Source organism: Chiloscyllium punctatum, chromosome 22, assembly GCF_047496795.1.
Source record: "Chiloscyllium punctatum isolate Juve2018m chromosome 22, sChiPun1.3, whole genome shotgun sequence".
NCBI lineage: Eukaryota > Metazoa > Chordata > Chondrichthyes > Orectolobiformes > Hemiscylliidae > Chiloscyllium > Chiloscyllium punctatum.
In genome coordinates, this window is record NC_092760.1 from 86250917 (window position 1) to 86263194 (window position 12278).

Here is a 12278-nt window from a genome sequence, read left to right on the forward strand (position 1 = left end):
CTGTAAACCGTTGAAGCTGCTGTCAGTGCTCTTGTTTTAACTATTTGAAATGTAAACCTAATGAGCATGGGGGAAACTGCAGAAGCGAAGCCAGTTAATGCAACTCATAGATTATAACATTATTGAAGTTATCCAGCACAGAAAAAAAAAACAATGACTTCACATTTCTCAAAATGGGAGAAAACATTTGGATGCAAAAGAAAAACAGATTAATTGTCCACTTAATTTAAACACCCGATTTCACAGTCCAGTTTTCGCATCTCAAACAATTCAGAGGTTCACTTAACATCTTAATGTCTATTACCTTTAATAATTATTATATATATTATATATATAATAATTTTTTATTACTCATTTGTTGGACTTGGGCATCGCTCGCTGGCTGGCCAGCATTGATAGCCCATCCCAATTTGTCCTTAAAACCCACAATTGGATTTTGTTTCTTAATTGGACACCACTGGCACACAGAACTGGCCTGACATCACATGATTGAATGGAGACCTCATATAACACAATGCTGTGAGCTTTGCACTTGTAGTAAACATGGTTAGTGCCAGAAAGTCAAGGTTCAGGCAATGGAAACAGTATTCAGTCGAATCTAATTAAATTACTGAATGCCTGATGCAGTTCTCAGATTTTAAACAGAGACATCATTAGAATAATTGAATATGAATGCAAAAACAAGCAACTTAAGATGATAATTACACGACTGAATGAACTGCAGCATTATTTATTACACAGCAGCACTTTCAGAATCTGGTATCAGCATGTGATGGCCTGAGAAAGCTGCAGTTATATCATTGTTATCTTCACACACATGCAAGACCTCTCATCCCTAGAGGCAAACCCATTTTTATCCAAGCACTGACCCAAAGATGGAGCTTGAAAAGATTTGCTGCTCCAGCAGAATTTTCATGTCCTTAGTGTCTGCTCAATAAGGCAGCAGAGATCTCTGAGATGATGTGTAATCTTGCATATTTTCACAGAATATCTTAATCACTACTCTTGCATCACATGCCCGTTATTAATTCGTGAGCATGTCTGGCAAATTTAATATTTATGCCCATCCCCAGCTGCTTCAGGAAGGAGATTTTGGAGCAGTTGAGTGACTCTTCAGTCATTTCAGAGTTTAGTCAACCAGGTTAACACAGGACTGAGTCGGGTCAAGATCAAACTGGATGGGAGCGACCAATTTTCTTCAACAAACCTCATTTACAACCCAATGCGGCCTTTATGTCAATCTCACATCTCCGAAGCCACTTCGAGCAAACAAAACTCATTCTTTTTCATTGTCAGAGCTTTTGTTAATACTGATTTCAATTCCTCAAATTGCCATTTCAAGTCCAGGCCTGGGAATTATCTTCACCCAGTAACAAAACTAATATGCCACCCAAAGCAAGCAGAGTGTATGCCAAGAAGATTGACCAGGGGCCAGTTACTACCAGCACTGGATCAGGTTCCTCTTGTCTTTTCTCTCCGACCATAAGCTATTTGCCTTCCTCACATATCTGCATCTCTGGATAACAGGGCATGAGTGTCATGAAGGCTGGTTTGTCCTGATCTAGCTGAAACTCTGAGAGATATATCCATCCAGAAAAGAATCCTATTCATCAGCAACACACAGAGCCCGAACTGACCAAAATCAGAGCCTTCTCACAATGAAAGTTAAATTTTGTAGATATATAAATCTGACACAGACAGAAAATGCTGGAAAAACCCAGTAGTTTGGTAGCACCGATGGAGAGAAAAACAGTGGTAGCATTCTGAGTCTGGCATGATTCTGAAGTCCTGAAAAATACCCATACCAGACTCTGTTTCTCTCTCTCCAGAGATGCTTTTGGACTTTAGAATTCTTATAGCCATTCAGCCCATAGCAACCTCCAAAGAGCATTCCAATCATATCCACCCTATCCCTGCAACCTTGCATTTCCCATGGTTAATCCACCTAACCCTGCATATCTTTGAACTGTGGGAGGAAACCCACAGAGACACAGGGACAACATGCAAACTTCACACAGCTAGTCAGCTGAGGCTGGAATTGAACCCAGGTCCCTGGTGCTGTGTGGCAGCAGTGCTAACCACTGAGCCACCATGCCACTTCCTGCATTCCTACAGCATTCTCTGTTTATGCCAGAGCTATCTTGGCAGCTTCATGTATACATTTATTGTTTTATATATGTGTAAACTTTAGAGCAATGGCAAAGCAACCCTGTTGGAATATTCCTGTAATATATGAAAATACAGTTGAACATAGTGGGACACGCTAGCGGTTCATTGAGAACTGAAGGAACAGCATAGACTAGTTGGGCTGAAAGGCCTGTATCTATGCTGTAAATTCTTTGCAGTCTTATGATGATTGCATTGGAGAAAGGCAAACAAATAGGACAATGGAGCTGCAGCAGAAAGTGCACTTACTGATCAGGCACATGCAAATCCATCTGCTGGTACCGATTATAATGCTAAAATGACTCCCTGATAATCCTCTGTTCCCTCATGCAGCAGCTCCCCCACCCCCTTCAATCATCCTCAACCCCAAGAGGCTGCCGAAGAAGATGTGCTCCAGTTTTCCCCCTGTCATCTTGCACTGAGCTGCCTGCACATAGGGATTGTTAATGAAACAAAGTTTATCCATAGTTAGTCATGTCAGGTATTTGGGTGACACCCTGTTAGCAGAACAGAATTTTAATGGATTTATCAAAGTGGCTATAAATATCAGTAAGAGGTAGTTATCAATATGAAACTGTTCTGCAGAGATTTTTCACCATTAAGAATAAAATTGGATCCTTTCCAAGTTAAAAAAAACAGAAGATGTCATAGGCCAGATATCCAGGAATCTCATTAGTAGGTCGATATGTCCAGAGCTCTATCACGTTCTTCCTGAGTTATATAATTTAATTTCATATTTGAATGCCTTTTTTAAAAGTTGACTACCGGTCAGTTGTCGCTATGATTAACAAGAAGTTTTTAAAATACATCCATTAGGTCTTCATTTTGAAATTACCTTGAGGTTTCCCATGTCCAGACATTCAGCAGAAGTATTGAAATCAATCATTAATTATGAATCACATTCCACCTAGGGCCTGCTTCAGAAAGCCAATCTTTTTTTTCTCTCAGTAAACAGCAATTAATCAAAACTTAAAATATTGATTTTAAAATTAATTGCTTTCAGTTATCTGACTGTCTACTTTTGCCTTTAGTCCTTCTGTCTTTCTTTTCATCCTTTATGGGATGAGAGTCTCACTGGTCTCGCCAGCGATTATTGCCTGCTCCTAATTGCCCTGGAAAATGTGGTGGTGAGCTGTCTTTCTGAATCACGATCTGGAGGAAACTGTGTCACACTGGGGCGAACAAATTTAAAAATCACACAACATCAGGTTATAGTCCAACAGGTTTATTTGGCAGTACAAATTTTCGGAGCACTACTCCTTTGTCTGACAGCTAGTGGAGCAGGATCATAGAACACAGTGTTTATAACTAAAAATTCTCTGTCTGCTGATCCTGCTCCACTAGCTAGCTGATTAGGGAGCAGCGTTCCTAAAGCTTGTACTTTCAAATAAACCTATTGGACTATAACCTGGTGTTGTGTGATTTTTAACTTTTTTAATCACTGTAGAGTGAAGAGTGTAGTTACAAGCTACAAGATTTGACTCAGTGACATCCAACTTAGGATGGTGCATGGCTTGGAACTTGGAAGTGGTGTTTCTGTATATCTGCTGCTCTTGTCCCTCTAGGTGGTACTGATCATGGGTTTGGAAGATGATGTTGGAGGAGCCTTGGTGAACAATTGCCATGCATATTGCAGAGAGTACACATAATGAGCATCGATGATGAAGGGAGTAAATGTTGAAGATAAGATATGGATGCCAGTCTTCCTCACATTATTGTTGACTGTCAATCAGAACACACAAGAATATGACTCACGAGTGCATTATCATTAGTTGCTCGGTCTGTAAAAATGACAGTTTCCATGTAAATGTTAACAATCAGCTGTTTGAATCCACTGAATTGGTTTACATTTTGTCGACTGGAGAACTATGTCATTGAGGATGTGGATAAGCCTCCCTCAAATGATCTCACCGCAAATGCTAAAGGAAACCCTTCACAGTTAACAACATAGAATCCTTACAGAGCAGAATGAGACCATTCATACCATCAAGTCTTCACCAACCCTCTGAAGGGTATTCCAACCCAGAACCCCTCCCAGTACCAAAACTCAGCTATATCCTAGTCTGCACACCCCTAGACACTATGGGCAATTTCCTATGACAATCCACCTAACCTGCACATCTTTGGACTATGGGAGGAAACCAGAGCAAATGAAGGAAAGCCACACGGACATGGGAAGAATTTTCAAACTCCACACAGACAGTCGCCCGCAGCTGTAATCGAACCTGGGTACCTGGCGCTGTGAGGCAGCAGTGCTAACCACTGAGTTGCCCCAAACTAAAACCTTGCTACATTGAGGCCAAGAGTGGTTGAAGAAATCCTGCTAAACCTGGCTTTCAAAGGAACTCCAGTAAGCCTTGTAGTCCAATGAAAATTTGAGCACAGATTGCATTTGGTAAGTCAGTCAAATTCAGCAGCATGAACAATTTTTTTAAGATTAGATTCCCTACAGTGTGGAAACAGGCTCTTCGGCCCAACAAGTCCACACCAACCCTCTAACCCACAAAGACCCATTTCCATCTGTAAATGCACCTAACACTATAGGCAATTTAGCATGGCTAATTCCCCTAAGCTGCACATCTTTGGACTGTGGGAGGAAACCGGAGCACCCAGAGGAAACCCGCTCAGACACAGGGAGAATGTGCAAACTCCACACAGACAGTCACCCAAGGCTGGAATCGAACCTGGGTCCCTGGTGTTGTGAGGTAGCAGTGCTAACCACTGACCCACTGTGCTGCCATGATGGACCAAATTGCAATTGGCATAAAAAGATCACATTCTTGATTCCTAGTTAGTCCCTCTTGCTGGAGGTGGATGGAATTGAACTCAACTTTACCATGATTCTTACAGAGTCACTTACCCTGACAACCATCACTGCCTCCAATAAACACTTAATTGACAGTAGTTTGAGTGAGGCTTGAGGGCTTATGGAACTTTAGCCAACATAATACAACACCTTCAGGGCATGACGGGAAGGAAATATTGGAAACTTCTGGGAAGAAGATGTTACTGTCAAAAGAATGTTGAAGCCAATCCTTAAAACCAACTCTGTTTTCAGACTCAGTAATACTCAATAAGAATAAAGCAATGGCTTCCCATCTTGCATTGAATCGTATTAAGAATAATTGAAGTTTCCACTCTAGTCATTTCCAGCAGCAATTATACTCAACAGCTGGTATGAAGCACTAACATTCTGTACAACTCGAAATAGTGGCAGTTAGGGAGTTTTGAGAAGATTTGTAGCTCAGGTTGAGGTTCTGCATGCAGGTTTGCTCGCTGAGCTGGAAGGTTCGTTTTCAGATGTTTCATCACCATACTAGGTAACGTCATCAGTGAGCCTCCAGATGAAGAACTGGTGGCATGGCCCACTTTCTATTTATGTGTTTAGGTTTCCTTGGGTTGGTGATGTCATTTCTTGTGGTGACATAATTTCCTGTGGCGATGTCATTTCCTGTTCTTTTTCTCAGGGTGTGGTAAATGGGATCCAAGTCAACATGTTTGTTAATAGACTTCTCATTGGAATGCCATGCTTCTAGGAATTCTTGTGCATGTCCTTGTTTGGACAAATACATAGACTGAAAGTGGGCCATGCCAGCAGTGCTTCATCCAGAGGCTCACTGATGATGTTGCGTAGTATGGTGATGAAACACCTGAAAATGAACCTTCCAGCTCAGTGAGCAAACTTACATCCATAATACTGGCAGTTGTTTAAAATGATAATTACTGTGCTCTTCTATATGCTTCACAAGAAAGCATGGGTGACCACTTTGCAGAACACCTGTGGTCTGTGCACAAGCAGGATTCTGACCTTCCTATAGTTAGTCATTTTAACACAGCATCCTGCTCATATAGCCATATGTCTATCCTTGGTATACTGCAGTATTGCAGCAAATCCGAGCACAAACTGAAGGGACATCTCATCTTCAGACCAGGCACTTCCGGAGTTAATATTGAGTTCCACACCTTCAAATTGTGAACTCACTCCCACTTCTTCCCTTTCTTTTGGCTTTACTTGTTACATTCTCCATCACCATATCCTCTCTCCCCTCCTTCCACTCCAATGGGACTGTCTGTTCCTTCCAGTCTGGCAGTCTGACACACCACTGTTCTGCTCTTTTCACATTCCGAACACTCAATCAAGTCTATCAGCACCTTTTCTCCCCCAGCACTCCACCAACAGCCACCCCCCTACCCCCCAACCCTACTACTGTGATCTCCAGCATTCTTCGTTTTCAGTATAGATTCCAGCATCTTGCTCCTTGACAAGAAATACTCCTAAAGAAGTATATACTGCACCCGAACAAACAAAAACCTTCACAGGTCCCTGTTGAAGGATGAGGTGATGAAAGAAAAATTGAAAGATAGCAACTCAATGTGAATCAATTATACAAGCATTTGAAATATCTACATCCATTAATTTTGCACATAATTTTGAATTGATAGTCATGCCAATACCTAGTTCCTTAGAATTCCCAACTTAAACATCTTCTCTCTCATCAATTAAGATTCACCTGAAAGAGCTCCTCATTGACTGAGCTGTTAAACATCTTCACAAACACTTTTTTTTGTTGCTTATGTTTTTTTTTTCACACATGACTCTCCCATGAAGCATCTCGAGAGTTTTTTTGGGCTTTTCACAAATACAAGTTACTTTGACATTGGGAACACGGTTCCATGGATTACCAGGTGTCTAAACAAATCTGCTGAGTCCTAAAAAGCACAATCAACAAGCCCTACCACTCCCTTTGTATTTCACAATCTTGGAGACAGAGCGGCAGCAAGATCCTAATGAAATTGTTATCTGGAAATCAGCAAGAAAATCACATCTGCCAGCCATTAAATTCTCCCCCTTCACCAGCACCAGGGCTAATGCCACAATGAGGTGCTTGTAACATCTCATCACCAGAGACAGATAGCTGCACTTTGTCTTGTCAACTCGAATTTATGCACAGCACAAAAATAAAAGAGAGTGATCAAAGTTGAATGGACTTTAAAAAGATCAGTGCTGTACTGGGAATAAAATCCTTCACTGATTTCTTGTTGCCATGCCAGTGTAAATATTTCAGTTACATTTCCCCAGCCACTCATCCTTAATGGAACTGAACTACTATCTCTCAACGATGTAATTTTTAACTTGCACTTCCTTGCAATTCTTACTGCTTTTATTTTGCCACTTTCGCCTTTTATTCTGCTAGAACACGACCAAAACAACGCAAATCATCAGAGAACATCACAATTTGCAAATGGAACTTGGCAATTAGTGTCATGGTGTCTCAGGTCACAATTATGACTGGGACAAAAATGTCATGATTTCGATTTCAGCATTCAATAAGTGGAGCTCAACTGGCTATGTTGTAATTTTGAACTACTGACATGGTGGACACTTCATAAGTACAAAGCAACAGCTAAGGCTTGGACCTATTCTTTAAAATGCTTTCATTTTCTCACAGAAACATAGCAGCATATAATGTGGCACCCCGCTCTTCAACCAGAAAATGACAGATGAAAAAAAAAGCAAAAACATCCAAATACGTGGATAATTGACCAAAAAACAGATTTCAACATACATCTTCAAATGCACTTCTCCTCAGACCCCTGACAATTCATGTCCAGTTCAGAACAGACTGAAAATTCTCCCAAACCACAGCACCTGGGCTGTTAAACAGTCAGACATGCTCACATAATTGTATTAACTGTATAAGACCTTAAAATGCTTATCTCTTCTGTGATAGCCCAGTTTAAACACTGACTACACTGAGCATTCATATTGTAAATTGCGAATTGTATCAATCAACAGCATCAATGCCAGCAACAGATCCTTCACACTGTGTCACTAAACGGTGCAGATTCAAGAAGTACGTTCACCATCTGCAATGTCAGCTAGGAGTGAACTATAATGGTAGTGACGCCTTTTTCCTGAGAAATATTTCAAAAATCTTTGAAAAACAAACAAATTGACTTTGTCTACCAGATGGTCTGATGCATCTTAACACATGAGCATTGCACCACTTTCCAGAACTGGATATAATTATTAACACCCATCCTGTCTGTTCACCAACGAACAATCCACAAATAAGAAGGCTGTGTCTCTCACAACTGAGTTTCAGAAAACAGCTACCTGCAGAACCCTCATCTGTTTGAAGTTAGCACCAAGTCACTGTCTTTCACAAGTCTCAACAAAGGACTAAGAAAACCATTTCTTACCTTCACAATGAGCTGTGTCACCTTGGATGGGAGCAAAACCATTCTTGCACATGCATATCGCTCGTGTGTTCAGGTTCCAGCATTCAGAGTTTTCACCACACTGATGTCCATCCGCACAGAAATCATGGCCTGTAATACAAGGGCATAGTTATAACACATCCTGAGGAAGGATGTTGACCCAAAATGTCGACTTCTCTACCTCCTGACGCTGTCTGGCTTAATGTGTTCTTCCAGACTTCTGCTTGTCTACATTGATTATAACACAAGTGGGCTACAATGGGGGAAAAAAAAACATCCAAATCTTTGAAGATAATGAACAGACTGATCTGTGTTCCAAACCAAATTGCAGCTATTCCCAACATAAAGTGCATGTGGTTAACAAATTGGTTTCTGTGATTGAAATAACTCTTTAAATTATCAATCCAGGATTTAGCAATAAATGGAATTACAAAATTGTACATAAAGGTCAGCAAATCCCATTTGTGGCATATCCAATGTTGTAGTTATGAATTGATATTTCAAACTTTCATGCCTGGAGTGAACTGGCCAAAGATTTGGCATTCAGTGTTATAAGCCAAAATTACCTGCAATCTTCTGTAGTCTGTGACTCTGGTAAACAAATGGTACTGATATCCAAGTACATTGTGGCTACCCCACATCCATTCTCACAGATGAACTGCTTTTCTGCTGTTTAACATATTAAAATATCTGTGCCTAACAATTGTCAAAGGGAAATAAGGAGATTGCAAATTAATTGAACAGGAATCGTGCATCAGTCCTTCCTATAGAAGGGACAAATAACATCCCAGAAATCACTGTAAATCAGAAAATGGAAGGGAGGAGCAATTTCCGAAAGTTATAGTTACCTAGTATGTTGTACTGAGCAAACTGTTGTGCTGCTCATGACAAATCCCCAGGTCCTAATGGACTTACTCATAAGGCTTAAAAGAAATGGATGGTGAGGTACTTAGTGTATTAGGTTTAATGTTCCAAAATCCCCTTGATTCAGGGAACGTTCCAATAGATAGGAAAATAATATGATATCCCTTCACTGAAAAAGGGAGAGAGGCAGAAAGGAGGAAACCAAAGTCTAGTTAGCTTAACATCCAACATAGTAGCAATGTTAAAGCAATTATTAAAGCCATTATAGCAGAACACTTGGGAAAAATAAAAGTCAACACAACCAGGCAGAGTCAATGTGGTTTTATGAGTGAGAACTCATGTTGAACTAATTTAGTGGAATTCTTTGAGGGAATAATGTAAAGCAAAAGAACGTTGGAGCAAAAGTAGGTCATTCGGCCCATTGGGTCTGCTTCACCATTCAATGAGATCATGGCTGACCATGTAACCCTCAATTCCATTTACTGCCTATTCTCCATTACCCTTGATTCCCTTACTGATTGAAATATCTGTCAATCTTAGCCTTGAATATGTTTAAGAAGCCAGCCTCAATAGCTTTTGTGGTCAAAATTTCCATTGGTTTACTCTTTTCTGAGAGAAGAAATGTCTCCTCATCTTTGTCTTAAATGGCCAACTCTTGATTTTGAGTTTATGCCCTCTGGCCCTAGACTCTCCTACAGGGGGCAACAACCTCATAACATCTACACGGTCAAGCCCTCTAAGAATCTGTACATTTCAATAGGATTGCCTCTCATTTTCCTAAACTCCAATGTACAGACCCAAATTACTCCACCTCCCCTGATAAGACAATCCCTCTGTACCTATGATCAACTGAGTGAACCTTCTCTGGATTGTCTGCAAGGCTAGTCTACCTCTGTGGAACTGGACAAAGTGCATTGAAATGGATAGAAAATTGGTTTGCAGAGAGGAATCAAAGGAATGGCATGGTAGCACAGTGGTTAGCACCGCTGCCTCACAGAGCCAGGGACCCAGGCTTGATTCCAGCCTTAGGCAACTGTCTGTATGGAGTTTACACATTCACTCCATGTCTGCGTGGGTTTCCTCCCACAGTTCAAAGATGTGCAGGTCAGGTAAATTGGCTATGCTAAATTGCCCATAGTATTGGATGCATTAGTCAGAGGGAAATGGATCTGAGTGGGTTACTCTTCGGAGGGTTGGTGTGGACTTGTTAGGCTGAAGGGCTTGTTTCAACACTGTAGGGAATCGAATAAAGAGTAGGAACTAAAGGGTTCCTTTTCAAACTGGCAGGTAGTAACTAGTGGGATGCCACAGGGATTGATGCGAGGACCTCAGCCGTTCACAGTATATATTAATGATTTGGTTGAGGGAACAACATGTAACATCTCAAAGTTTGCAGATGATACCAAATTGGGTGGGAGGGTTAAGTATGATGAGGATGCAGATGTCCTCCAACATTATCTGGACAGGTTGGGTGAATGGGCAAATCAATGGCAGATGCAGTATAATTTGGATAAATGCGAGGTTATTCACTTTGGAAGCAAAAACAAGAAGGCAGATTACTACCTGGACGGGTGTGAATTTGGAGAGAGGAGTACGCAGCAGGACCTGGGTGTCAATGAAGGTAAGCATGCAGGTGCAGCAGGCGGTAACGAAGGTAAATGGTATGTTGGCCTTCATTGTGAGAGGTTTTGATTAGAGAAGCAACGATGTGTTGTTGCAGCTACACAGGGCTTTGGTGAGACCACACCGGGAATATTGTGGGCAGTTTTGGTCTCCTTTTCTGAGGAAGGATGCTCTTGCTCTCAAGGGAGTGCAGCAAAGATTTCCCAGGCTGATCTGGGGATGCAGGACTGATGTATAAGGAGAGACTGACGAGCTTAGGATTGTTTTCACTGGTGTCAGACGAATGAAGGGGAATCTCATAGAGACGTATAAAATTCTAACACCACTAGGCAGGGAGATGGTGGGTGCGTCCAGGACCAGGGAGTCACAGTCTGAGGATTTGGAGTGGACCATTTAGGACGGAGACGTGGAGACATTTTTTCAGCTAAAGAGTAGTGTGCCTATGAATTCACTACCACAGGAAGTAGCTGATGTCAAAACATTGAATGTATTCAAGAGGCGGCGAGATACAGAACTTGGGGCAAATGGGATCAAAGGTTATGGGGAAAAAGCAGGATTAGGCTATTGACTGGACAATCAGCCATGATCGTGATGAATGGCAGAGAAGGCTCGAAAGGCCAAAAGCCTCCTCCAGCTCCTATCTTCAGTTTCCATGTTTCCTCACATAAGGAGTCCATAACTGTTTACAGTATTCTGGGTGTGGTCCAACTAGTGCATTGTATAGTTTTAGCAGGACCATCCTATTTTTACAGAGTATTCCCTTTGAAATAAAGGCCACATTCCAGTTTCCTTTTCTAGTAAACTTGTACGCTAGCTTCCTGCGTGGTGCAGCTTTATTTCATCTTGCTCAAGTTAAATCCCATTTAGTTCCTCTATTCACTAAGCCACCGTGCATAAAGTCATCAAATCATGTTCCAATTGCCAAGGTTCAGCCTAATGACTTATTATACTTCTGCAAGCGCTTTACATAGAACATAGAACAATACAGCACAGAACAGGCCCATCGGCCCACGATGTTGTGCCGAACATTTGACCTAGCTTAAGCACCTATCCATGTACCTACCCAATTACCGCTTAAAGGTCACCAATGATTCTGACTCTGCCAATCCCACAGGCAGCGCATTCCATGCCCCCACCACTCTCTGGGTAAAGAACCTACCCCTGACATCCCCCCATACCTCCCACCCTTCACCTTAACTTTATGTCCCCTTGTAGAACTCTGTTGTACCTGGGAAAAAAGTCTCTGACTGTCTACTCTATCTATTCCCCTGATCATCTTATAAACCTCTATCAAGTCACCCCTCATCCTTCACCGTTGCAATGAGAAAAGGCCTAGCACTCTCAACCTATCCTCGTACGACCTATTCTCCATTCCAGGCAACATCCTGGTAAATCTCCTCTGC

The 12278-nt window shown here is 41.5% G+C and overlaps 1 protein-coding gene across 3 annotated transcripts in view; it reads right to left on the reverse strand.

The window, feature by feature from the left end:
- Positions 1-12278, reverse strand: part of LOC140493827 (protein kinase C-binding protein NELL1-like) — a 980593-nt gene that overhangs the window by 687076 nt on the left and 281239 nt on the right. For all 3 annotated transcript variants that reach the window (XM_072592758.1, XM_072592757.1, XM_072592756.1), the window contains exon 12: positions 8371-8499. In XM_072592758.1, coding sequence (XP_072448859.1) covers positions 8371-8499 — 129 coding nt within the window. The remainder of the gene's footprint in view (positions 1-8370; positions 8500-12278) is intronic.